The following is a 25,862-nucleotide window of genomic DNA, read 5'->3' as shown; positions in this document are numbered from 1 at the left end:
ATATAAATGAGTGCGCAGATGGTTTGTCCAATTGCCAAGTAAACACAGACTGTCAGAACCTTGAAGGTGGATTCGTCTGTACATGTACTAATGGCTTCACTGGTGATGGTCAAGTTTGTGAGGGTAAGCACATTTTTTACCTCCGCCAAGGAGGTATATGTAATCGGTAGCGTGTGTTTGTTTGTTTGTTTGTTTGTTTGTTAGCAGGATTACTCAAAAAGTAATTACAAGATCTTTACCAAAATGAATATACAGATAGATATGTGGTCAAGGACCATTCCATTAAATTTTGGGACCATTGTCCCAATTCTGGACCACTTTTTAGTATACTTTTCAGACCTGCTTGTGTTAAAAGATAGGACAGAATTTTTCAAAAGCCGGCGAGCAGTCTTAAAGTAACAAGTAAACTGAAATTGCATTTTCTCGAGAACTACTTGTCCAAAAAACTTCATTTTTTAACAAGAGGCAAGAGTTATAATTTGCGATTTGTAATTTTAAAACATAATTTGATTTAATGTGCACGTTTTTTGATGCGAGTAGTTTAAAAAACCTATTTCTTTTCAAATTCACTCGTTTGATTTTCGCGTTGCTGTTCTATTGTTAGTCGAATTGAAAGGCTTGTTACATAACCATTACACCAAACTCGCGCATACAAATGCTTGTAATGAAATTAGCCTAAATCACAAACAGCATTAAGACACACACAAATATATATATATTTTTTTTTTACCGGAGAAATTTTATGTAGGAGAATTTTACAGTAGGCGGAGGTATGCCCTCTCGGAGTGGCTTTCTAGTTCAATAGTGTATTTGGTTTGATTTTGGCTGTAAATTTTACTAAAACAACCTGTGTTTTTCACTAGACACCAACTGACTTTTGCACAATTAATGGTGGTATCAAGAAAGAGTAAAATTACATTCAAAACTCTCAAGAAAGGTTACAAGACATCCAATCAAAGATAGTCTAATAATAATAATAGTACTGGCCTACAGTAAATATACCACATAAATATTTTCTATGGCTTTTCTGTTTATTTCGAGATTTATATTTTTCTTATTTTTAAAAACAGTTTACTAAATATTAAATAAGATTCCTAGGCCTACAACATGTGGGCGAGGCCTACCAGTTCTCCGATCAAACTGAAAATGGCAAAAAACGATGGTTCAGAAAATGATGACTTTTGCATTTTGGTTGCAATTGTTGGCAATTAAAAACAGAATGACGATTTATATAAGATTTTAATCTAAAATATTTAAATTAACTTTTGTCATTTTGTGGCATACATCATATGATGATTTAAAAGACGATATATTTTGTTAAACTCTATTATATGACCTACTTTATTGTTCACATTCAAATAGAAATTATGAATTGTTGATTGTATTAAAATTATTTTTTATAGATGTCAATGAATGTGAGCGTGGTACAAGTAACTGTAATTTAGCTGCATCATGTAACAACACTGAAGGAAGTTTTACTTGTGTTTGTAATAAAGGCTATGATGGAGATGGTGTCACATGTGAAGGTAATTACTAATATAATATATATATAGGTAGAATGATATGATAAAACAGCAACCCCTACTTGTTTAATACAAGACAATGTATTCCTACAAACTCGATACGATAATGTTACAAGTACAAAGAGAAAAATATGTTAATAAAAGAGAATTAATTTTTGTTTATATTTTAAATTAGAAGTTACTGTTTCTCACAACCTATAATAAGGTAACTTATCATTTCTTTCTGCTTCTCAACTAGATATCAATGAATGTGAGGGAGAAAATCTCTGTGATATGAATGCAAACTGTACCAATTCTATTGGTGCATATACATGCACATGTCTGGATGGCTACGAAGGCAATGGACGAATCTGTCGAGGTGTGTATTATCTATTTCTATAATTTATTTTCTGTTTTTGTAAGGTACTGAGCTAATCTGTCAAGAACAGCTCAAGATGCAAGCAAACCTCTGTGGTTAAAGAATAGCATGAATATTTGCATAAATATTAATACATAGGAGCCAATATAGGTAAATTGAAAATAATTTGATACTATTTGCAGCTTTAGTAGTGTTGTTGTACTGGTGTATTTTTAAAACTGTATATCAAGTAAGCCTACAACTCACATGGATGAACATTACATTGGTTGGGTGGGGTTGAGCAAAGTTGGTGTAATCCTGTTCTGAATCTTTTCATATGCAATGTAAAAATATATAAAGACAGAACCAAGAGCTAAAACTGTAAACTTTCATGCATTTGTATCAGAAGAAATACAAAATATTGGTTTGTAAAGTAAGGCAATTTTGTTAGTAGAATTTAAATCAGCTATCAAGATGTTGGGCCTTTATTTTGTCATATTAGTTACACTTCTATTCACATAGAGAGTGGTCGTTAATGCAGTTTGTTTTATTCATCTTAACACAATCTCACTAGTGATTGATCAGACATATGAATGAAACTTTATTGTATAGAACTTTCTACTGAAGATTTACATGATGATTGAATGGTTTCAAATATAAAACATTATTAGAAATGTGCTGGAATTAAATTCCCAAAATATAATCATACGAAAGGTAGTTCACAATAACATTGTATTGTTTTATGCAGATATTGATGAATGTGCTGTTTTAGATGATGCCTGTCATGGAAATGCCAACTGCACTAACACACTTGGCAGTTACGCGTGTGCTTGTTACCTAGGTTACTCAGGCGATGGACAAACTTGTGAAGGTTAATTATCTTATACCTTTAATAACTTCCTACTCTATATGAATACAATATATGTATAAATGTTGGATGTGCAGATCTATGAAGAATAACAATATTGTTTTTATTTTTACTACAGATAATGATGAATGCACACTTGGTACATATGACTGTGGTGATAACACTGAATGCTTTAACATTGAGGGTGACTACATGTGTCCATGCCTAGAAGGTTATATAGAAAGTGGAGCAGAAGGCTGTCAAGGTAAACCAACACATTTGTTATTATATATTGAATAATGTATTGTTCTCGAAATAAAAATATTTATACAAACTTTTTTCATAAATAAATGAAATTACTTCTTTTTTTAAATTAATAATTTGACTTAGAAACCTATTCAATTATATAAAGCACTGAAATTTCATTCATATGCGTTAAACCCAAACATCATTGTTTTTTAAATTATAGATATTGATGAATGTGCTGGAGAAAATGCTTGCAGTGACACCCGTTCTGTATGTGTGAATTTGGAAGGAAGCTATACATGTGATTGTTTTGATGGATATAGACATCCTGTTATTTCTGAAGGAGTTGAAGATAATGGTTTAGGTAGCTATGGTGGTAGCGAAGGTGGTACCTTTGTTACTGTAGATGAAAAGATATGCATTGGTAAATATTTTATTCTTTGTTACATACTTACCGTATTTATACGACTTAATGCCCAGGCCGTTTTTCAGAAGAGTTTTTAGGGAGTTGTTTATTTGAGGAATGCATTTATTTTTTTGGGTGTTAAGGGATTGTTATTTTATCAAAAACAACAGCTTCAGTGAATGCAGCTATACAAAATATGTAAACAAACATAGGCCTACTGTAAGGCATAGATTAGAGCGCATGTATTATTTGTTATAAGGATCACCCAACTCGCACTGAATAGATAAGAGTACAATGACATTTGTAGATATTGTGCTATGAAATTATCTCCTGAACACCATGGGCAATGAATACATCATAAAGATATTTTCCCCCGAACAAATAATTAGGCCTAGAAAAAGGCTAGGCCTAAAGACCATCCATGAGAGGACATTCACTGCAAGCTATTTAGGTATTGCAGTTTCTCTCTTTTTATCATAATTTACCATAAAACATACATTTAAGACAAGGAATGACATGGCTTAGGCCTAATGTTTTTAAGGTGGTATATAATTATATATGCATTAATGGGTCTTTAAATATTTTTTGTTGAATTTGCAAATTAAATGTCGCATAGTAATTATTTAAATTGGATCAAAGTGACGACACGCTTTAACGTAACGTTATTTTACTTAAAGCCTGTTTTCCTATCGTTAACAATAGTCAGCAATCTTCTACATAAACATTGAAATGTTAACGATTTACAGGAAAAGGTACTCGCTATCGTTATCATTTAAACTTGATCGTTTTCAAACGATCGTCGCTTACGATTATTACGATGATAGCGACGATGACAGGAAAACAGGCTTTAGTGGGTTCGAAACGGAACCCACGCGCCCGATACGCATAAAGTCAATTTTCATTAGGCGAATTTGTTCGCGCGAATCTAACGTTTTGAAGAGAAAACAATCGTCTACTCTTTTTCCACTTCATGAGCGAATTAAACTAGGCCCGGGCCTAAATGATAAACGATCCGTCGGGTTGCAGAAAAATAAAAATAGTCATTATTTTATTTAAAAAAGACATGACTGATAAATTTTAGGCGGGGGCGCTAAAGCCTGTTTAGCCTGATCAAGTTCATTTAAGGACACATCACATTTTTTGTCACATCAAGTTTGATATTGTAGACAGAGCTTAAAATGGTAACATATATTCTCCTCCTCGATATGAAAAAATTTAAAGTGATAAAATGCAATACAAATTGTATCAGAATGCTTTGTAAATTGTATATCATGGCAGTCAATAGAAATTTGTAATACAGTATTGTGTGTATTATGAATGTGGAGGGAAAATAAGTAAATTTCCTTGGGCGTTTTATAGAGGGATGTGTTTAATCCAAGCGTTGTTCTATTTCATACTATAATTACTTTCATATTTCCAGGATATATCAAGTACCTTTTAATTAGTTGATTTTCTTTATATATATATATATAGATATTGATGAGTGTGACGATACTGAACACTGGGGATGTGACTTCTTACCATGCACAAATAGAAATGGAACATTTGAATGCTCTGAAAGTGGTTGGACAAGAAATGAGACTATGCGCACATATGTTGGTGAGTATTTAAATAAAGTAATAAGAAAATAATGAATTAAGCAAAATATTTAGCAAAGAGAGAGACAGAGGACTTGCTATTTTAACTGATATTGAAGATAAAATAAGCCTTTAGTAAAGCGGCTGAGCATTATAACATATTGTTGTATGTGGACACAAAATGAAAAGTGTAATATTGCTAGACTTGAGAAAATTCAGAAAAAGGATACTCGATTATTTTATATAGAAAATAAAGGAATTGGAATACTTCATATTCATATAGATTAAAGACCTTAAATATTTTAAGTATAGAAGATATTTTTTAAGTAAATAGACTGACTTTAGGTTTTAAAATAATTCATGTCTACTGTACTCTTTTAATGAATATGTGCAATTAAGTGAAAGGTGTGAAGGATGATTTAATTCATTGGGAAGGCAAAAACCAACACTTTTCTAAACTCCTCTTGTGTAATTTTCCCTAGACTATGGTAAAATGATATTAAAAATTGCAACTTTAAAGCTCAAAGTACTGATGGCCTGATGTTTTAAATTTTTATTTTCATATGTTTTTGAATGTTTACATTCATATTCTTTTGTATATGTAGTTCGTGTATTGTTTTTATGTCATTTTACCTAATTTGGTAACTTTGTTTATAATTGGTTGTTGTGTTAACGTTGGAGTAAGAGAAGTTAAATCTGTTCAGGTGTATGCATATTGCTTGCTCCTGGCAAGATTGTGTTTGATGATAACATGCCAAATAAATATTATTGTTATAATAAGCATGTAAATACACTAAACAAATAATTACAAGTATTTGAATATGAAAAGCAAACAAATAAGTATAGATTTTCATGTTACCATATTTCAAGGTTTTAAAAATAAATGTTTCTATTTTAAGACATTGATGAATGTTCAATTGGCATCGCAGAATGCGACAGGGATCGTGTTTGTAACAACACTGCTGGCTCTTACATATGTGAATGTCTTGAAGGATATCAGCGCGATGAAGAGCTTGATGTCTGTAATGGTAAGTTTCCCATCACATTCAGGATTTTAAAGTATATCTTAAAAAACCATTCTGTAACATTGACGTATTGCTAATAAAGTTTAAATATAGTTTAAAAGTATCTTAAAGTGGATATTGTAATCAATACAACATTCACTTTGTTTATGTTTGCTTTAAACAATTGTTCATTAATTATGTTGTTTAAATTAATGTTTCTATATGTTTAAAAAATGTTTTTCATTATGTTTAAAGACATTGATGAATGTAGTGATGAAAGCAATGTATGTGATGAGCATGCAATATGTACTAACCTTGATGGAACATATGAATGTAGTTGTCAAAATGGTTTCACTGGTGATGGAAGAACTTGTGAGAGTAAGTACAAATTTTATCAAAAATATGTATCCAGTATTTTTATTAATATTACAAACATTAATTAAGTAGATACATTTTTTAAATTTGAATAGTAATTATCATCTTTTCAGCATCTAATAAATTCCTGATTTTGTATTTTGTGTTAATTTAAAATGCTTTATAGAAACTTGCAATAACAGTTTCATTATTTTTTTCAGATGTAAATGAATGTTTACGTCAAGAAAACAGATGTGATATAAATGCACTATGTGTTGATTCTGTCGGTGACTATACATGCATATGTCAAGATGGTTATACTGGAAATGGAAATGCTGGAAATTGTGATGGTAAGAGTTTTGCTACTATTTGCTACTACTTTTCTCAACTTGAAACTCCTTACACTTCATTTCTCTAATTTCAACAATTTTTGTAAAAGTTAATTTATTGGATATGAAATAAATTCAAGGATAAAATTTTAAGATTGTTTATTTGTGGTTGCCTTCTAAGTACTTGTAGATAACTATATTAATATTCCTGGTATTTTAGTAATCAAATCTCTCCATAAATTTTCTTTAGCATGGGTTTACTATTACAATTATATCAATAACTAATGTAATTTAATTCTATTGATTATTTGTGATTAATAATTAGTATTACAATCTACAGATATTAACGAATGTAGTGAGGGAACAGATGCTTGTGATCACAATGCATTTTGTTACAACACTGATGGTTCATATGTATGTGAATGCTTCTCTGGCTACAGTGGAGATGGAAGATATTGTCAAAGTATGTCAACAAGTTTCTATCATACTTTAGGACTATTTGAATAGATTTCTATACATTTCATTGAATATATTTTATTTTTAATACTTTAGAAAATACATTTTATGGCACATAACATTCTAGCAAAATTGAACTTTAATAAATATCAATGAGTAGCTGTAACTTAACTTACCATATAAAAGAAATTATCAAGATATCAAACATGCATCATTTCAGCAATTGATGAATGTGAAATGGGAGCAGACAACTGTGGGAATCATGCTGATTGTGTTAACACCAAATATGGATTCAAATGCCAATGTGGTCCAGGATATTCTGGCCATTGCACTGAATGTAGAGGTATGTGTGAACTCTCTTCAAATCTTTTTGAAAATACAAACTTTAGATATAATGCGTAAAATTCATTTAAAAAAAGGTGCTTAATCTATTATTACAATATCTGCTTGTGTGATGACGGCATGAAGTTGCAATTACTTTTAATATTTCATATTGTATCCACTATTACCTTTATTGTTTGCTTTCAATAAATAAATTCAAACAATTAAACGTAGAATAGACCCAGAAAATGAAAGGAATCGGTCGTATATATTATTGAATAATATTCTTACTTACAACTATTATTTTTTTTGTGTGTGTGTTTAAAATTTGGGTTAATTAAATTTGTACAGTTTTTGAAAATTAAATAAAATTAACGATTTATTATTTTATTAATTTATTATTTTTTCAAGATATTGATGAATGCAGTACAGGTTTACATGAATGTTCAGCAATTGCTCTCTGTGAGAACACTGTTGGATCTTTTACTTGTGCGTGTCCTGAAGGCTTCTCTGGTAATGGGCGTGAATGTCATGGTAAGTAGGCATACCCTAAATTCTGCCATGCAAAAATATGTGTACACATTTTCCAGATAATGTTTTCGATATTTTCCAATGGAGTTAATGTACCCTTTTTGTTGGTTTTTATACAATGATTTTGATCGGTGTTGCACTGTGGACTTTCCCTAATTCATCCTATGTACAAATATTTTTAGCAATGTTTGTACACTTTCAACGTCAGAAAAAGTTAAATAATAATGTTAATGTATCATGGGGAAAGTACCTCACTAAATACTAAAATATGCCATTCTGTACTAAAGTAGTCTACCTCCTTATTTTATTATTTCATAGGTCAAACTTTTACAACTTTTATTATTTTGTGCAGATACAAATGAATGTTTATTACGAGGCGGGAACAACTGTAGCTCTAATGCAAATTGTCACAATATACATGGATCTTATGAATGTACATGTCTAATAGGATTCAATGGGGATGGAGTTACATGTGAAGGTAAAGTTAACATAATCTAATAATAACAAAAATGATTCTTCAGAATTATGAAATTTGAGAAACCAAAATTGTAAATAATAATTTTAATTTGAATAAAATATAACAATTCTATTGAATCTGCAATCTTCCTTTACATAGACACCAATGAATGTACTAATGGAATTGCTCAGTGTACAATGAACAGTGAGTGTGTCAACACACCTGGATCTTTCAGATGTCAGTGTAGAGAGGGATATTCTGGTGATGGACTTCGCTCATGTACAGGTTAGTGAATCATTTATTACTGTATATAAATGTTTTTCTGCCCTAAATTTGTTAATATCTCTCCACTTTGGTATCTTTTAATGATTTGTCAGATCAAGAATTGTGCCTTATAGACAGAAGCTGTTTGATACATGCCTGAATACAACAAACCATTACATTCTTACAGATAAGTGTGTAAAAAGAGCAACTATTTAAAAATTTACTATTTTTTTAAAGTTTCTTTACCAGAGAAAAACTTGTATACAAAATGAACTTGACTGTGTGGTTTATTGTCTATATTGCTTTTACCATTCATATTTTTGGATTCTTGTTAGAATCAATGTTGAATAAGTTATAGTTATTAAGTATGTTCTCTTGCAGAGATTGATGAATGTGTTTCTGGTACTCATCAATGTGATAGTCATGCTAAATGCCTTAACACTGATGGAAGTCATCTGTGCACATGCCGTGAGGGATATGAGGGTGATGGATCTTACTGTGAGGGTAAGCATTAAACATTTATTTTCTGTGATCAGAACAGATCAAAACAGTACTTTGACAGATTTTTGAACTGGGCTGTCCATGGTTTAAGGAATAGAAGGATATTCATCAGTTTGAGATCAAAGCTTCCGTGAATCTAACCAACAGAGCGTGGACAGCCCACAACATTACAAAATAAACACAGTGTGCCTAATATATTATTTACTGCACATGCACAACAACCTTTATAACCTTGGTGGCATGAATAATATTGCATATACTAACGGTCGTAAGAAAGTGAACTTTTCGTAGTCCGGTTATGTTGAAATTAAAATTATTGTTATTGTCAATTAATCATCGACGCAGACATGTCAATAGAACAATCAGACTGCGCATACGATTTCTACATGGCTACGTTTTGTTCTAAAAAAATGTAATAGTTGATTCGCATCGTTCTATAGAGGGCCGCGGTTAGAGACGGGAAGTTCAATGAGCGTGTTTGTTTGATTGGCAGCAGTGTCTTAGTATAGGCAAGCGCGTTGGAAAATCGTTTGAAGTCACCGTCGATGAATATCTTTCTATTCCTTAATCCATGGGCTGTCAGACTGATTTCTTTTTATCTTTATTGTGTTTGTATCATACATTTCTAAGGGCCTGATTATACAGCTTCTTATCAAAAACATTCTTGTATGACAATGTCTGCTTTAATGAAGATATATATTATATACTCTTTTTTTTTTTTTTTTGATTTTGGTTGAATGCTTTATCAAAATAAACACTATTTTCCTCAAATAGATATCAATGAATGTGAGATTGGACATTGCCATCCAGAAGCTGAGTGTAACAACACAATGGGAAGTTTCTTTTGTGCATGTCCACCAGGTTATATTGGAGATGGATACCAAACATGTATCTGTATGTAATCAAAATAGCATTTATAATAAATGTATACAACATTAACATTTATAGATAAGTTTTTTTTATGTGATGTCATTTCAAAATGTAAGGGTTATTAGGTCATCACTATACAAAGTAGAAAGAAATTTCTTTTATGTATTTATTCAACTTTATTTCCCTTGGGTTGCTCTAAATGATGCACTATAATACAGCAATACAGCTGAGGCTCTTTACAGAAAAACACATTGTCACATTAGCCCTTTTCTCACCCTGTGTGCAGAGAATATATGGGGAATATTATATTACCATACCGGTTTGGTTATCAATTAGAACGGGTAGAGCCTGCACCGTGCCGGCATCAACCAGACCTTATTCCTTGCAATGTGAGAAGGAAAGCCGCTACATCCCGATGTCTGTTTTTACATCTTGGCAGTCAAGAAAATGTATACAATGTGTTTTTTCTCTGCGAATTGTTTTCAGAGAATGAGCAAAAAATGGGGAATTGCTCAGACTAATTTGACACGAGAACATTGTTGAAAATAATTATGGGGCGGGGAAAAGATATGCAGATTATATTAATGCATGGACAAAATCGCATGCTTCCATTGTTTTAAAACTTTCTGTTGAAAAAATGACAAAATAGGATGGATAGAAATCTCTAGAAATGAATTATTTGCCGCCATAATTGCTAGGAATACTGTAAACATAAACAATACATGAAGCCCTAAACAAATAGTAGGCCTATAGTTTGACAGGCACTTTTATTGGTCAGATATACCTAGATCCTTTCTCATGACTGAAAGTCGATCTACTGGTTATAGTCCTGCCACAATAGTCCTATTTGAATAGATATAAGACAGTAACGATGTAGGAGATATCTATGCCGGCATCAGCCTTTGAGAAAAGGGCTATTGTGACATCAAATTACATATCAGTTTCATAAGAGATAAAATTCATGATATATATAAAATTAAACATTTATTAAAAAAAACAATTATATTTTTTATTTTTTCCCAGTGTCAGACCCATGTACCTCGGGTCAAAATGATTGCCTTGTTAGTCCGCATGTAGAATGCATAACAGAAGATGGTCTAAACTACACCTGTCAATGCATTGCAGGATATGTTGGTGATGGAATCGCCTTCTGCAATGGTATGTCATCACTCTCACACTTTTGAGCAAATGTTTAGTATCTAATCTAATTTTGTTTTTATGTTGACAATTTCTGAATAAACATAAAATAAAATGTAAAAGATATAGAATTCCAATAGCAAAGAATCATAGAAGACATGCTAGACTAATTCAATGTTAAATATTTACACATTTTATTCATTTATAAAATTAATTCAATTTGTTACTAAATAATAATTTGAATATTTTTACAATAATTTTAGATACAAATGAGTGTGAAACTGGTATTGCAAATTGCACAGAAAATGCTGTATGCAAAAACACAAGAGGAAGCTACCGTTGTCCATGCATGGATGGTTTTGTCAAATTAGTCTCTGGTGTTTGTGTTGGTAAGATTATATATGTGCCACATAAATATTTGATAATATTTTGTACATTCTAAAATAATTATAGATACAATTAAACGATAATTTTATTTTTTAATTTCTTTAGATGTAGATGAGTGTTCATGGGGAATAGACAATTGTCATTCTCACTTGGGTCAGTGTACTAATTACCCTGGTACATATGAATGCTCTTGTGTTGATGGTGCCAATGGTAATGGATACAACTGCACAGGCAAGTCTAGTCTTAGTTTAGCTTTACATGGATAATACTTCTTTTTTTCGGTATAAAACATAAATTAAAGATACTAGCTAAAAACGAATGAAGCTATGTATTATATCAAACATGTAAGAAAGTTATCATGGAAACTAAAATACAGATTTCACGTGTGAAAAATACATTAAACATCATTATTGAGCAGTTTAACAGTATAAAAGATATAGCAGACCTCTGTAAGCTTTTCAGTACTATTAGATCTTAAAGATCTTGCACTAAGTTTGGTAGGTGGGACAAAATGTCTTTATTCTGCACTCTTTAAACTTTAATTATATCTTTGATAGTGAAGAAATATGGTTTTATGCTAAATGATTGAGGACTGACAGGTTAGAAGACGAGAAAGCTTATAAATGCATAAATTACATTATAATGTGAAATCAAAATTGTTAAATGTTTTCAGAGGAAGACACTTGCAGTGAACGACCAGAATATTGTCATGAAGAGTCAATCTGTGTTGAGGAAAATGGTGTTGAAAGTTGTTATTGCAGACATGGATTTGAAGGCAATGGAACTTTTTGTGAAGGTAAAACATTTCAATATATTTATGTTAAATCGTTTTTTTAGAATTATATAATATATATCAAGTAGACCGTTTGATTTCAAGTCACAGTTAGAATGACTTTTCCTTCACCTCAATTTCCTTACTTTTAATATTTATACATTTGCATTAATTGCATTGTTCTATTACTTGAAAAATTATCTTTTATTATGTAGATGAAAATGAATGTTTGCAACGTCCATGCCATAGACGGGCATATTGTCAGAACCAGGCTGGAAGCTTTACCTGCGTTTGTGAGACGGGTTATGAGGGCAATGGAATGCGATGTAAAGGTCTGTAAAAATCATTAAAAATAGACCATCGGAGTTCATCTAATTGCACAATGCATAAAACTATTTATATCTAAAATTATATTGCCTTATTGAATGTTACCATATGATTGGTATTTGTATTCTTTCACAATAGTCTTTAAAATCTAAAATGAATTATCAATTCAGCCTCACCAAAATTTAATCAGCATTTTAATGATTTTGTTTTATATTGTAGATATAAATGAATGTCAACGAGACACAGATGATTGTGATGTCAATGCAGAATGTACTAATACTGTTGGTTCATACACTTGTACATGTAGAGGTGGTTATATTGGTGATGGATTTACTTGTGCTGGTAAAGTTTGTTTGCTTTTGAAATTCTGTACCAGAATCATCAATGTATTTCCAGTTTTATTCTAATTTAATATTTGTTTTAATTGCAAAGACAATCAGAAACTGATTTGTGTATGTATGGGTTTTAAAAAATTGTGACAGAACATTGACTCTTTAACATATCTTGGATACAAATTATTCTATACAGATAAATATGGTGTATACTACATTATTAACAATTAAAGAAAGCATTAAAACATTTTTTATATTCTAAAAGATCATACTAATTGAATTAGGAATGCATAATAATGTATGTTTTCATATACAGTTGATACAAATGCCATGATTTACACATATTTCTTTATGGTTACTATAAAATAAAACGTTTTTATGTTTATGCAGTTGAGACTGAGTGCAGTGGTGAACAGGACATCTGTGGCTCAAACGGTCTTTGTGTTGCTGTAGGGGAAACTGCCAGTTGTAGATGTCATGATGGATATTATCAAGACGAATCAAGAATATGCATAGGTAGGAATATACTCGTCTCTCTTCATTATAACTTAATTAAACAAATAATTGAAACCTTAATGTAAGTGATTTAAACCGATGCTCTGTAAACATTTTTGAAGGGCAGCAAGGCAGCTTGAGAAATTGAACAAAATGTGCTTTTATTTTAAAACAATATGTAGCTTACAACAGACAATGATGTCTCAAGGTGATGAATTGTGTTTGATGTTAACGAATTGTGGTCAGAGATGTGTGGCACATGCCAATAATTTGATCCAAAATGTTAAACACAACAAATGCCAAGTTAGGTCAAGTTTAAAAAAAAAAGTTTCTTGTTGTCATGCGCAACCCATTTTCATGCCACAAAATACAATATTTTTAGTAAATTCAACCCCCGGGGGGAGGAGGGGGGTTATTTATGGATCGCGGTAATTTGTATCCAACAGTTGAAATCTTTTGGTGGCCTTATTGGCATAATGTATGGACTACCCTTTTTAATGATCTGGTTGTCAGAAGGAATGACCATGGATCATTATAAGATATATGTGAACAGGGTAGAAGTATGACACAAAATAATAAAAGCAACAAAAGGGAATGTACAACAGTGCAGTATTATTTCTTTAATTCTGTGCTATTTAGATATGATTTATATACTATCATAGATGATGTTAAGTTATTGTATATATACTCTAAACAGGGAAACAAATATTTTGTAGCCTGCTAAATGAAAATTTGTGAAATGCTCATTTACATGGTACTTGTACTTTACAGACTTAGATGAATGTGGAACTGGTGCCCATGATTGTGATGAAAGAGCTAACTGCACCAATACTCAGGGAAGCTACCAATGTGTTTGTGAAGAAGGTTTAGTTGGAGATGGTGCTTTCTGTTCTGGTAAGGTTGTTTTATTTTCTGAAGCTAATATATGACATAACATCAAGTCCAAAGACAGTGAGGCAAGCCATTATGATTATATCACATGATCGTGTGAGCCTGAATAACATATTTTATTTATAGGTATTAGATTTAAAATGAGTTTTGTTTTTAGTTAATGCTATGAAAATTTGCTTGTTTTTTTAATATGTATTATAAGGCACAGTGAAGCTAGTAAATGTTCTATATGACCAGTAATTATGTATTTTATTTGATCAACATTTACAATACCATTCTGTGAAAATGACTACATGACTTTTAATTGTACAATATTTTACATAATTTATGTCAGATATTAATGAATGTATTGAGCAAGACATAGAGTGTCACCGATATGCAGAGTGTATAAATGTTGAAGGTGGCTATACATGCAGATGTTCATCTGGATATGCTGGCAATGGTTTTGAACACTGCAGTGGTAAGATTATGTACCCTTAGACAATCATACAGTTTACAAATAAACCTTTTAGTATTTCTTAATTACCTCCGCCAAGGAGGTTATGTTTTCACTCCTGTATGTTTGGGTGTGTGTTTGTCTGTGAACAGCCTGGAGGCCACAGTTTTCATCCGAATCCGGCCACATATGGCCACAATGATCTATGCCCAAAAAGCTCGGACAAGTTCGAATTTGAGGGGAAAAGGTCGAAGGTCAAGTTCACAACTAACAAAAAACTATTTTACTGCCTAGAGACGACAGTTTTTAACCAATTCTCAACTTAGCCACAATGATCAATGACACATATAATTGTGGTTAAATTTTGAAGGGTCAGGGTCAAAGATCAAGGTCCACAAAAAAATAAAAAAATAATTTAAAAAAAACCCTTAGTGGGACTTGAACCAGCGATCTCAACTGTGAGAGGCTGGATACATAACCATTACACCATACTGTCATCCACAACTTTGTAGTGTGCAGTTAAAAATGTAAAAAAAAAATATTCAGGGACATTTTATGTAGGGGAATTTTACAGTAGGTTTGTACTCTCGGAGTACCCTCTAGTTATTACTACAAATAATTGTTTAAATTTTTATTATTTTAGATATTGATGAATGTATGGACATTGGCAATGGAAACTGCACGGATAATTCATTATGTATGAATTCACCAGGCAGTTATAGCTGTCAATGTGAGAATGGTTATGAAGGTAGCGGAAATGAGTGCATAGACATTGATGAATGTGATGATACTCGTCTCAATACCTGCCATGAACATGCACTGTGCTATAATTTTGATGGTGATCATTCTTGTGTCTGTAAACTAGGCTACACTGGTAATGGGATTTTATGTGAAGGTAAATAGTTTTTGTAGATTAATAACATTTTAAACCATTATGAAGTTGTAATACATAGGTTTAAACAAAAAACATTTTATATGAAAATAACATTGCATTCTTCATTAATTTTATTTTTTTAGACTTAAATGAATGTGACTTAAAGTCTAATTTGTGCCCTGAAACAGCAGTATGTATTAACACACAAGGAAGTTACCAGTGTCAATGCTATCCTGGCTACCATCTCTCAGAAAATGGACTTGCTTGTGATCGTAAGAATTGTTATTGTGATCATAGAATGATTGAATCTAGGTTGATGTTAGGAGTTAATTTTCCATAAGAGAGATGTGAAATTAGTGATGTAGCTGGGTTAACTAAATAGTATCATTAGAAATACTGAATATATTTTTTGAAACAATAATGTAATCTAGCAACTAATCACTTAGAACTACAAATGTAATGTTTGACATTTTGTGTTGTATTTGTAGCCAATCAAGGCTGCCTAATTGAAGGTGGATGTGGTGAAAATGCTGCATGTGTACGTAATCCATTTGGTGTTTATACCTGTATATGTAACCAAGGATATTCTGGTGATGGTGAAATATGTGAAAGTAAGTAAAAGCATAAAAATTTACACTAGTGGATAATTGGATTTTTTCATATTAGAATTAAAAGATGGTGATATACAGTTTCTCAATAAAGAAATCCAGATTAGGTGAATGGACAGGAGCTGGAAATGGACAGTACACTGTGATAACCCCCTACTTTTCCTAAAGATGACTTCCCAATTTGAACTGAGGTTTATATATATATATATATATATAAACACAGCAGGCAAAGAACATTAATTCTAAACCGCCCGGTGATATACTGAAATTTAATTAATTAATTTGAAACGATAAAGATGAGGAAATCTGTGAGAATGAGAAAAAGTCGCCCCAACCGAGATTCGAACTCGGACCATCTGCTTGATATGCAGTTGCCCTAACCATTAGACCACTGGGGCTTTCATACTATTGTTCAAACTCGATTGGATAGCGACTCTTTAACATTCTCGGCGTGGTACGGCGGAATAGCACTAGTCCTCAGTTGTACGCATGCGCAACAGAGATCAAATTGATACCCCCTCATCTTTCATTATTTTTATTCACGTCAACCAAATTATTTTATTTTTGTCTACAACCAAACTTGGCCAACACACTAAAAGGTACATTACTTGTAATAGAAACATTTTTTTTTAAAGATAATAATGAATGTGATGATCCATTTGGACATACCTGTGCAGAAAATGCTGTTTGTCAAGATGAAGATGGCTCCTACACATGTTCCTGTATGGAAGGTTTCACAGGTGATGGATATGAAAGCTGTACAGGTATTTTTTTTTTGTCTTACGTGGGTTCATCCCACTTTTATTTTCATATATCTCATATACATTAATATACTTTCTTATTAACAATTTCATAATAAACACATTTTGTTTTTAATTATCCACTATTTTTTTCATATAAATTTTCTTATACTTGTATCAAAAACAATTCCATTGACATATATGTTTTATCAATTGTTTTTAATCATGTATACATGTTTTCTTTTTGTGTTCATCTCTTTTTCATTATTAACTCTCAACATAACTTTTTTTATCCATAGTTTATTTTTCAACTAAATACAAACAAACATGATTCTTCAACATCATAATTCAACTCATTTCTACTAATATTATTCTATTTACATAAATTTTATAGCATAAACACATTTTTTGGAAAATTAAATACCTGTTAAAATATGTGGCACACTCAATCGAAATCAGACATAAGTTGGAATTTTCAAAATTTTACAAATACTGAAACTACATAATCTAAGATTTAAAATATTAAAAACATTATCTTGATACCATGTTTACTTCCAGAGATATTGCAGTTTTGGTTGTTACAATCAGTGTTTCAATTTTGGTCAATTCTTCTATCATAACAATAATTGAATTTAAATAATGTGTTTGTAAAATGTTGCATGGTGGAAACAGAAGTCAGATTATAATATTTTTCAAACAATTTAAGGATTTATTTCATGTATTCTGTAGATAATGATGAATGTGCAGTACCTGCAAACTTATTCCCATGTAATGAATTTGAAGAATGTATAAATACACCAGGATCAAAAGAATGTGTTTGTAAAACTGGATACATCTCTGTCGACAATAGCACATGTCAAGGTATTGCAGCTATAACATATTCGGTTTTAACACACTGCATAATTTATAGAACAGTATGAGAATAAAGAATGTATAAAGACAATTTTCAGATAAGATTTAGTTTTCATAGATTTTTATGATTCATTCTTTTTCATGATTATATTTTTTACATATTTAATTAAATGAATGTGTTGTTAATGTGTGTGTGTTAATACTTAGAAATGGATGAATGTGCAACTGAAGATACAAATTGTCATGAATTAGCAGATTGTATCAATCAAGATGGTTCTTATTTGTGTGAATGCCAAACAGGTTCATATGGCACGGGTGTGCATTGCTATGGTAACAATATTCTCTATACTTTTATTACCAATACAAATTTGATTTGGTTGGTTCTGTTTTTACCTAAATATATTAACACATTAACACCATTTTGAGTAACTTAAGAAAGGGATAAAACAGTTTTTTATATTTCCATCATATTTAATTATTATATTTAGTGTCCATTAGAAAACAAACAAGATTTGCTATTGAAACACATATATTACATCTAAATTTGTATTGATAATGTTTTGTCATTACAGAAACGGTATTAAAAATGTAGAACTCATTAATGTAACGCTAGCAGATGAGAACCATTAATACTTTATAATTATATTTATAGACTTGAATGAGTGTATCATGCCAGATACTGCTGAATGTGGTGAGAACATGCGATGCATTAATGAACCTCTTGGATATAGATGTGAATGTAGACCGGGATTCCAAGATCTTGGAAATGGATGTGAAAGTATGTTTAGATCATTTTTTAATCGTGTACGCATATAAATAATGCACATGAAATCCATACACATCAAAATGCTGTTCTTGCTATTCATACAAATTAATCATACAGTATTCAACTATGAAATAACTTTATTAACTTTGTAATTTCTACAAAAGTACTGGTTAAACTAAACAACTTACAAACACATGATTGGTTTTATAAGGAGATTGATTTCCAAATGCATGTTTTTTAACAAAATACTTAAAGGCCAGGTGCGGGCAAAAAATTTCTATTGATCATACATTCCAATAATTATCGATCTATAGTTTCCCCTATGTTTCATAATGTTGGGGATTTTATTTGTGTTACATGAGCTTGTTGAAAATAAGCACTTTCTTATCAGTTCAAATTACACAGTAAAATCTCTATTCTTTTGTACACAAATTTTGTTAATAATAATAGAGAGGCATTTTAAAAAGCTATGAAAAATAAACAGTGTGGTAAAAAAATGTTATCAGATGACTAAATATATGTAAAATAACTTGAATTTTACGTTTCTGGTATTTTTATTCAACTTCAGATTTTTATTTTCATGCTATAGCAAAAATTATCCACTGTATATCCACCATCTTTTTTCACCTTCTAGGGAGTCGCCAGACATGTTATTACATTAGGTTAAACTACCTAACTACTGAAAAAAGTACTGGTTTTTATAGCAGAATTTTTCCAAATGTTGTATTTGACCATATTAAGGGAAATTCATGTTTTTCGTCTTGATTTTTGTTACAAATATTTGATTCATGTACAATTAACCAGGTATTATATTTAAAATTCATGCCTGTATCTGAGCTTTAAGTTAAGTTAGTCATAAATGGACAGTTGGAAGCGCTACTTTTTATTGTATAGGTTATTTGGTAATGAAAAAAAAAATTGGAAATATAAATTTTGTTTGTTTTTTAGATATTGATGAATGTGCTGATTCTTCAACAAATGAATGCTCTCCGCATGCTACCTGCATTGATCATGGAATATTTTATACATGTCAATGTATTGAGGGCTATGTTGGAAATGGATATCAATGCTACCGTAAGTTTTAAAAGTTCAAACCAATATATGTTATAATTCATGTTATAAAATCAATTCTTTCTGAAGAATTATCAATTTTTGAAATTGTATTTTTATGCAATTTTATGTATTAACAAACTAGTTTAATATTATGTCATTGTGTATTATCATGTTATATTTTGGAAATAAATTGAAATTGAACACACTACTGATAATTTCATTTTTTTGTGTTTTTTTTTTTTCAATTTAATTTATACTGTTTTTTTATATTATTATATTAATATTTGTACAATTATTTCATAATAATATTATATTTAATCAAGTTAAATTACAATTCCTAGCAAATATTTTGTTATTTCAGGCAACACTGACGTTGACAATGGGGGTATGTTTAACCAGTGGCCTTTTTTCCTTTCCTTAATTGTATTTACTTTCTATTATTTGACTTTGGTTGTTGATTACATTTGCGTTTCCCACATTCCCTTGAATGAAAGAATATTTTAGATTTATTTCTATAGAAATAATAACCTGTTTGTTATAATTAATTTACTTATTCTTTATTGTAAAAGAACATTGACTCATTTTGTTATATAAAAAATAAATTTGAGTTAGTGTTTAGAAATCATTATAGCTTTCTAGAAAAACAAAGATATCATCATTCATAGTGTCAACTCATATTGTCAAATATAAAGCTACTTTATTCTTTGAAATTTATTTCACAGCACTTATTTTAAAAGTTCGTAAACATAAAGAATATATCAAAAGTAAAGCAAAAAGTAACAGTAAAGGAATTGCTCACTGATTCTGATAGTACACACACCATGGTCGCATGAGCCCTTGTATTGTAATCACTTGTATTCCATCAATTTTGCATTATTTATTTTTTTACTATCTATACTTATATTTTTTAGCCCTGATGAGTTTTTTTGTTTAATTATTATTATATTATTATTATTATGAATTTCTATGGAGATCCAGATAATATATAGCATAGTGGTGGGATGATGCGATTTAGATTATAGAGATATGTGCATAGGATGCACCCCTTCTAGATGTGCTACAGGTTGTCCATGACAATAATTTACATTTGGATGTCTTTATTTAATTATTTGCCCTTTTAATGTTTCTTGTAATTAATTAAATGTTAAAGATGTATTGTCCCCCTGGAAAAAAATGTTGTTTTTATGTTTTTAATTTTTTGTTTTTTTTTTGTTTTTTTTAAATTTTATTTTGTTGAATATGCCATTTTAATGTCACATAATAAACTGTGAATTTAAGAGGGAAATAGTCTGCCAGCTTGTTGGTTGAATTTAACCATTTATTATATCTTTTTATAAATGAAAACATTTAATTTTATTAAAACTACAAAATGGAAGAACAAGATTCATGTTTTTTGGGGGAAAATTACTGAAACAGGAATTATGTAGAAGGTTGTAATTGAATGAGTCTCTTAATGATTTTAATGAATAGGTGTTGACCCTTGTGAAGGAACTTGCGATGAGAATGCAGAATGTTTAGAAAGTGAAGATGGCTCTGTTTCATGTGTCTGTTACCCTGGATTCTCAGGCAATGGTAACAACTGCAATGGTATGTATATCTTTGTTGTTGTTAGAATTTGCATTTGTTACTTGAACAATATTCTTTTATATTCTTGTTAATTCAGATTCAGATAACATTTATTCAGATAATAATGAATGAACATATACAAAATAGAAAAAAGATATTAAAGTGAACTTAGATAAAGCAGTAATTGTAAGTCAATATTATCATGGATCCCTTCTAGAAGTTAAAACTTGTCTCGCAGGGACCCACAAACAAAACACATTACTAAAAAAATTAAGATAAACCTAGAGTATATAATTATATAATTGAGGATAAAAATTACAGTATAATAACATAACTAACATCTTATTTATCAAAATTATTTAAAATTATATTTCTATATTTTCATGATATAAATGAGATAATAAGCGTATTACTAATTACATTACTAAATTTCCTAATTGGTATTAAGATGTAATTCTACAATAAATTTATTTATTTATTCTCCATACTTCCATGACCCCATACCGCTAGACTATGTTGTGTTAGATTCCAATGAGGTACTGCATAATAATATTATATAATAATGTAACTGTTTACATCAATTTCAATAAATATTTCAATCAATGTTTTCAATCTTATAATAAAATGTTACTGTATGGATTTTGTATCTTCAAAATAAAATTAAAATATAAATTGTCACTTGTTTTGATTTTTACAGTTGTTAATGAATGCTCTGAAAATTTGGATAATTGTGCAGAGGGAGCAAATTGTATTGATACAGCGCGTGGATTTATTTGTGAATGCCCAACTGGTTATGTTGGAAATGGAACCTACTGTGAAGGTAAATAACATAACTATTTTGGTACACTCTGAGGTCCAGACAAATTCTCCATTTGTAAGTTCAGTAAAGATAGCAATCCTTTAGTATGATCAGGGAGTTGTTAATAACAACTCCCTGGTATGATGTTTATGTTGGTAGACAGCTTCAACAGATAAGGGTCATTTCAAAATATTATAAGTAGGAATGTACTTTTAGTAATAAGATGGTGTCCATCTATTATTTATCACTCTTGTGACTACTTTTTGTTTGTTCTTCAAAAGATGTTGATGAATGTGCTTCAGGTGATTCTGGTGCCACTGTGTGTGGTGCTGGCACTACTGGCTGCACTAACACTGCAGGTGGATATGAATGTGGGCCATGCCGTCCATCTTTCACTGGAGATGGTTGTCATAATGGTAAGATATTTAGAGCTTTTTCAAATTGTTCAATAATGGTAGGGTAACTACTACTTACTCTTTTTTGATGTATCATTCTATTTGTACCAAATATATCTATATATAAATTTACGTAAGGGCAAAATTCGGTAAATCGCGCCTTACTTTTAGAATTTTTACTCGATGGTATGTAAAGTTGGTTCATACTTTCGGTACTGATTTTAACCACCTGATGTAACCCTGTTTACTAATTAAATTAAGTTAGATAATTAGTTATTGACGATTAAAACGAATTTAGGTTCAACGATTTGCCCCAGATAGGGGTGTTTTCCGATCGTGGTATTCACTGTCTAATGGATGTCCATCTTGAAAAATACCCGCCACAAAAATGCGAGGAGGCTTCGCATTTTCCTATCTCCTCCTACGATAATTGTTTTTAATAGCTGAAAACCGGTTGAACAGCTCGAGTACAGTATCATAATGTTGAAGACAGGCCGATTTTCTTTAAAAAATACTATTTTGATAGATTTAATATACGTTTATACAAATGTATTGATTTGCGATGAATGGAACATTCCAATCTCTGTGTCGTTCCACAAGTGTCTATTCCCTCAGGCGTCGTAAAGGAAAGTACTGTATACTCATAACAGAAATTCGATCCATTTTTTTTTTCAATCTGTGCTGCAGAGGTGGAATATAATTTTTTTTAAACGGATAATGAGCTATCGTTTTCAGTCGCCGTAATTTAATATTTATTACCGATTAAATCGAATTATGATTTGCCCCGAATAGAGGTGGTTTTCACAAATTGTTTAACATTATATATAAACATACGTCGTAGTGTATCGTTACATGTACTGTACTATTTCAATCGACTACGACGGTGATAGTTTCAACAAAGTATTACATCGCAATGTTTTACTGTGTTTAGTGGTATATTATTTGTAAAACATGTTAATTAATATTTCGTTACAAAATAAAGAATATATTTAAAAATTGTTCCTCTTTGCACCCATCCTCTTCCCCATCTCTCAACCATAATGTTACATACAAAACACAAATTAAGTTTGTTTAAATTTGACTTAAACAATTGGTCTCATTTTGTGACAACTTTCTCTTTCGGAAGTAATTCCCAGTGTGCTAATTTTAGTTGAGTACATAAATGATAAATCACAGTGTCTATTTAATCGTTCCTGTAAACGACATATATTATTGTCCTGCATTATTGTACATTTGAAATCGCCAGTTTTTTAACGCTGAAATTACTGTGTATTCGAGAACCATCTGTGGGTACGACCTAGATGGTACGCGAGCGAAGCGAGCGTACCATCTAGTTATTAGAAATTTATGGATTTTTTATTTCGTCTTTTCAGATGTTGATGAATGTACTGGTGAAGTGGCCATATGTGTTGAAGGTACAGACTGTTACAATATTGTTGGTGGTGTTATCTGTACTTGCCCTCGCGGCTACCAAGGTGATGGACAGGCCAATGGCACAGCTTGCATCGGTAAACAATTTTGGTTATTTACATAATACAATTATACATATGATTTTATTAGTACTACTGTAAGTGCAATACAGTTTTATTTATAAATTTTTTTTTACATTTTATTAGATATCAATGAATGTATTGAAGGTGGATCTGACTGCCCAGCTAATTCTTATTGTTCCAACACTGATGGAGGCTATGACTGTAATTGTGAGGATGGATTTGAAGACAATGGATCTCAATGCACCGGTAAATATTTGTTTACCTGTATGATCTGTATCTATATTTTCAAATTGTTTGGAATAATACAATGTAGGCTAGGCAATCTAGCATTTTGAGTGAAACAATAAATGGTCACATATGTTGAGGAGATCAGCATTTGAGCATTACACCTCTGTCACTCATCCTGATGATATGCAAATTAGCTTAAATATGCAAATTAGGGTGAAATTACAGGGTTACCATATCTCAAAAACTACTACTAGTCAGAAAAAGTTAAATATATATATATGTATTTGCTCTAATGAAATATTTTACAAAAAATTTACGGCATTTGACCCTCTACTCAATTCTACTCAATATTTATTGTAACTTAATTGTCTGTAGAAACTTTGTTCGAGCCTCATATGACTCATAAAACAGGGTTCTAATGACCAGCATAGGACAGTTTTGTAATTTCTAAAAATCACACCTTGTTACACACCTCAAAAGTATGCAAATTAGTATTACAAAAAAAAAAAATTGTTAATATTATTATTAATTAATATTATTATTAAATGAAATATGCAAATAAAGTGGGGTGGGTGAATATACAGTCTTCCCATATCTCAAAGAACCACTAATGCTAGAGATTTTTGATTTTGATTTTTACAGACTTATTCAAAATGTACTTATTTATATTTGCTCTAATAAAGCTTTTTACCAAAAAAATGACTTGAAGTACGAAATTTTATCCTCAACCCTATTTTCTCAATATTTGCATATATAATTCAACTAAATCGACTGTAGAGACTTTGTTTTGGCCTCAAATGACATTGATACAGGTTTCGAATAGCCAGCATTGGGCTGTTTAGTAAAAAATCACACCTTTGTCACACACATCATTTTTTTTCCAAATCTATCTATTCCATTTCTCCTTGCTCAAATCATTATCTTCCGAAATAGTCATCTTCATGTTTTATTTTATAAAATTATGACATATATGGGTCCCGTAATTTCACCTATGCTACACTATGTATACTGTATATATTCTATATATGACACATAATAGGCACAACTCTGCACTAATCTTATATGCATCAGGTCTTAGGATTGCATACATCAACATCATTTTTACGCTCATATTTTAACTTTTGTGCATGTTGCGTTTGCGCAGATTATTACAAATTAAATTCTATAAAATTATTATCTTCTATCACAATGATCACCTATATTTCATCAAAGTGACAAATTAAATTCTAGATTACTATTTAATATTTTAAATTTTTTAGATGTGGATGAATGTGAACTTGGTCCATGTGATGTAAATGCAGATTGTGGAAATAACAAAGGTGGATTTGAGTGTTCATGTAGAACTGGATTTGAAGGCAGTGGTTTCAACTGTACAGGTTAATAAGTGCAAATATGTCTATATAAAATAAAATTGTAAAAACAAATAACCTGAACTAAATAAATAGATAATGGATGTATAGTGTTTCATTAGCTGAAACCAGAATCTTTTGAATCAAGGTTTATTGACATTTGAAGATTATCATAAATTCATTTTTTTCCTTCTAGACATTGATGAATGTGAATTAGGCACTGATTTGTGTCCAGAAATGGCTAGTTGTAGCAACGACATACCTGGCTATACATGTACATGTAATGATGGCTATGAAGGAGATGGCTATCATTGTACAAGTAAGTTGTCATTTACTGAA

At 30.8% G+C, this 25,862-nt stretch overlaps 1 protein-coding gene across 1 annotated transcript in view; it reads left to right on the top strand.

Moving 5' to 3' along the window:
* The window catches only part of LOC140039369 (uncharacterized), a 203,269-nt gene that overhangs the window by 160,358 nt on the left and 17,049 nt on the right, over positions 1-25,862 (top strand). The window contains exons 204-245 of the mRNA XM_072084972.1: positions 1-123; positions 1,404-1,526; positions 1,762-1,881; positions 2,609-2,731; positions 2,847-2,972; positions 3,177-3,377; positions 4,833-4,958; positions 5,836-5,964; positions 6,196-6,318; positions 6,516-6,644; positions 6,964-7,086; positions 7,300-7,422; positions 7,812-7,934; positions 8,284-8,409; positions 8,548-8,673; positions 9,034-9,156; positions 9,928-10,047; positions 11,047-11,181; positions 11,424-11,549; positions 11,653-11,778; positions 12,221-12,343; positions 12,535-12,651; positions 12,866-12,988; positions 13,369-13,494; positions 14,245-14,367; positions 14,699-14,824; positions 15,444-15,695; positions 15,818-15,946; positions 16,163-16,285; positions 16,918-17,046; positions 17,752-17,883; positions 18,082-18,204; positions 18,527-18,652; positions 19,589-19,714; positions 20,055-20,078; positions 21,164-21,280; positions 21,957-22,079; positions 22,340-22,474; positions 23,827-23,961; positions 24,070-24,192; positions 25,434-25,550; positions 25,720-25,842. Of these exons, the coding sequence (XP_071941073.1) occupies positions 1-123; positions 1,404-1,526; positions 1,762-1,881; positions 2,609-2,731; positions 2,847-2,972; positions 3,177-3,377; positions 4,833-4,958; positions 5,836-5,964; positions 6,196-6,318; positions 6,516-6,644; positions 6,964-7,086; positions 7,300-7,422; positions 7,812-7,934; positions 8,284-8,409; positions 8,548-8,673; positions 9,034-9,156; positions 9,928-10,047; positions 11,047-11,181; positions 11,424-11,549; positions 11,653-11,778; positions 12,221-12,343; positions 12,535-12,651; positions 12,866-12,988; positions 13,369-13,494; positions 14,245-14,367; positions 14,699-14,824; positions 15,444-15,695; positions 15,818-15,946; positions 16,163-16,285; positions 16,918-17,046; positions 17,752-17,883; positions 18,082-18,204; positions 18,527-18,652; positions 19,589-19,714; positions 20,055-20,078; positions 21,164-21,280; positions 21,957-22,079; positions 22,340-22,474; positions 23,827-23,961; positions 24,070-24,192; positions 25,434-25,550; positions 25,720-25,842 (5,349 nt within the window). The remainder of the gene's footprint in view (positions 124-1,403; positions 1,527-1,761; positions 1,882-2,608; positions 2,732-2,846; positions 2,973-3,176; positions 3,378-4,832; positions 4,959-5,835; positions 5,965-6,195; positions 6,319-6,515; positions 6,645-6,963; positions 7,087-7,299; positions 7,423-7,811; positions 7,935-8,283; positions 8,410-8,547; positions 8,674-9,033; positions 9,157-9,927; positions 10,048-11,046; positions 11,182-11,423; positions 11,550-11,652; positions 11,779-12,220; positions 12,344-12,534; positions 12,652-12,865; positions 12,989-13,368; positions 13,495-14,244; positions 14,368-14,698; positions 14,825-15,443; positions 15,696-15,817; positions 15,947-16,162; positions 16,286-16,917; positions 17,047-17,751; positions 17,884-18,081; positions 18,205-18,526; positions 18,653-19,588; positions 19,715-20,054; positions 20,079-21,163; positions 21,281-21,956; positions 22,080-22,339; positions 22,475-23,826; positions 23,962-24,069; positions 24,193-25,433; positions 25,551-25,719; positions 25,843-25,862) is intronic.

Source organism: Antedon mediterranea, chromosome 2 (assembly GCF_964355755.1).
Source record: "Antedon mediterranea chromosome 2, ecAntMedi1.1, whole genome shotgun sequence".
In the NCBI taxonomy this organism is placed as follows: Eukaryota; Metazoa; Echinodermata; class Crinoidea; order Comatulida; family Antedonidae; genus Antedon; species Antedon mediterranea.
Note: the sequence above shows the minus strand (reverse complement) of the source record. Positions and strands in the feature narration are given on the sequence as shown.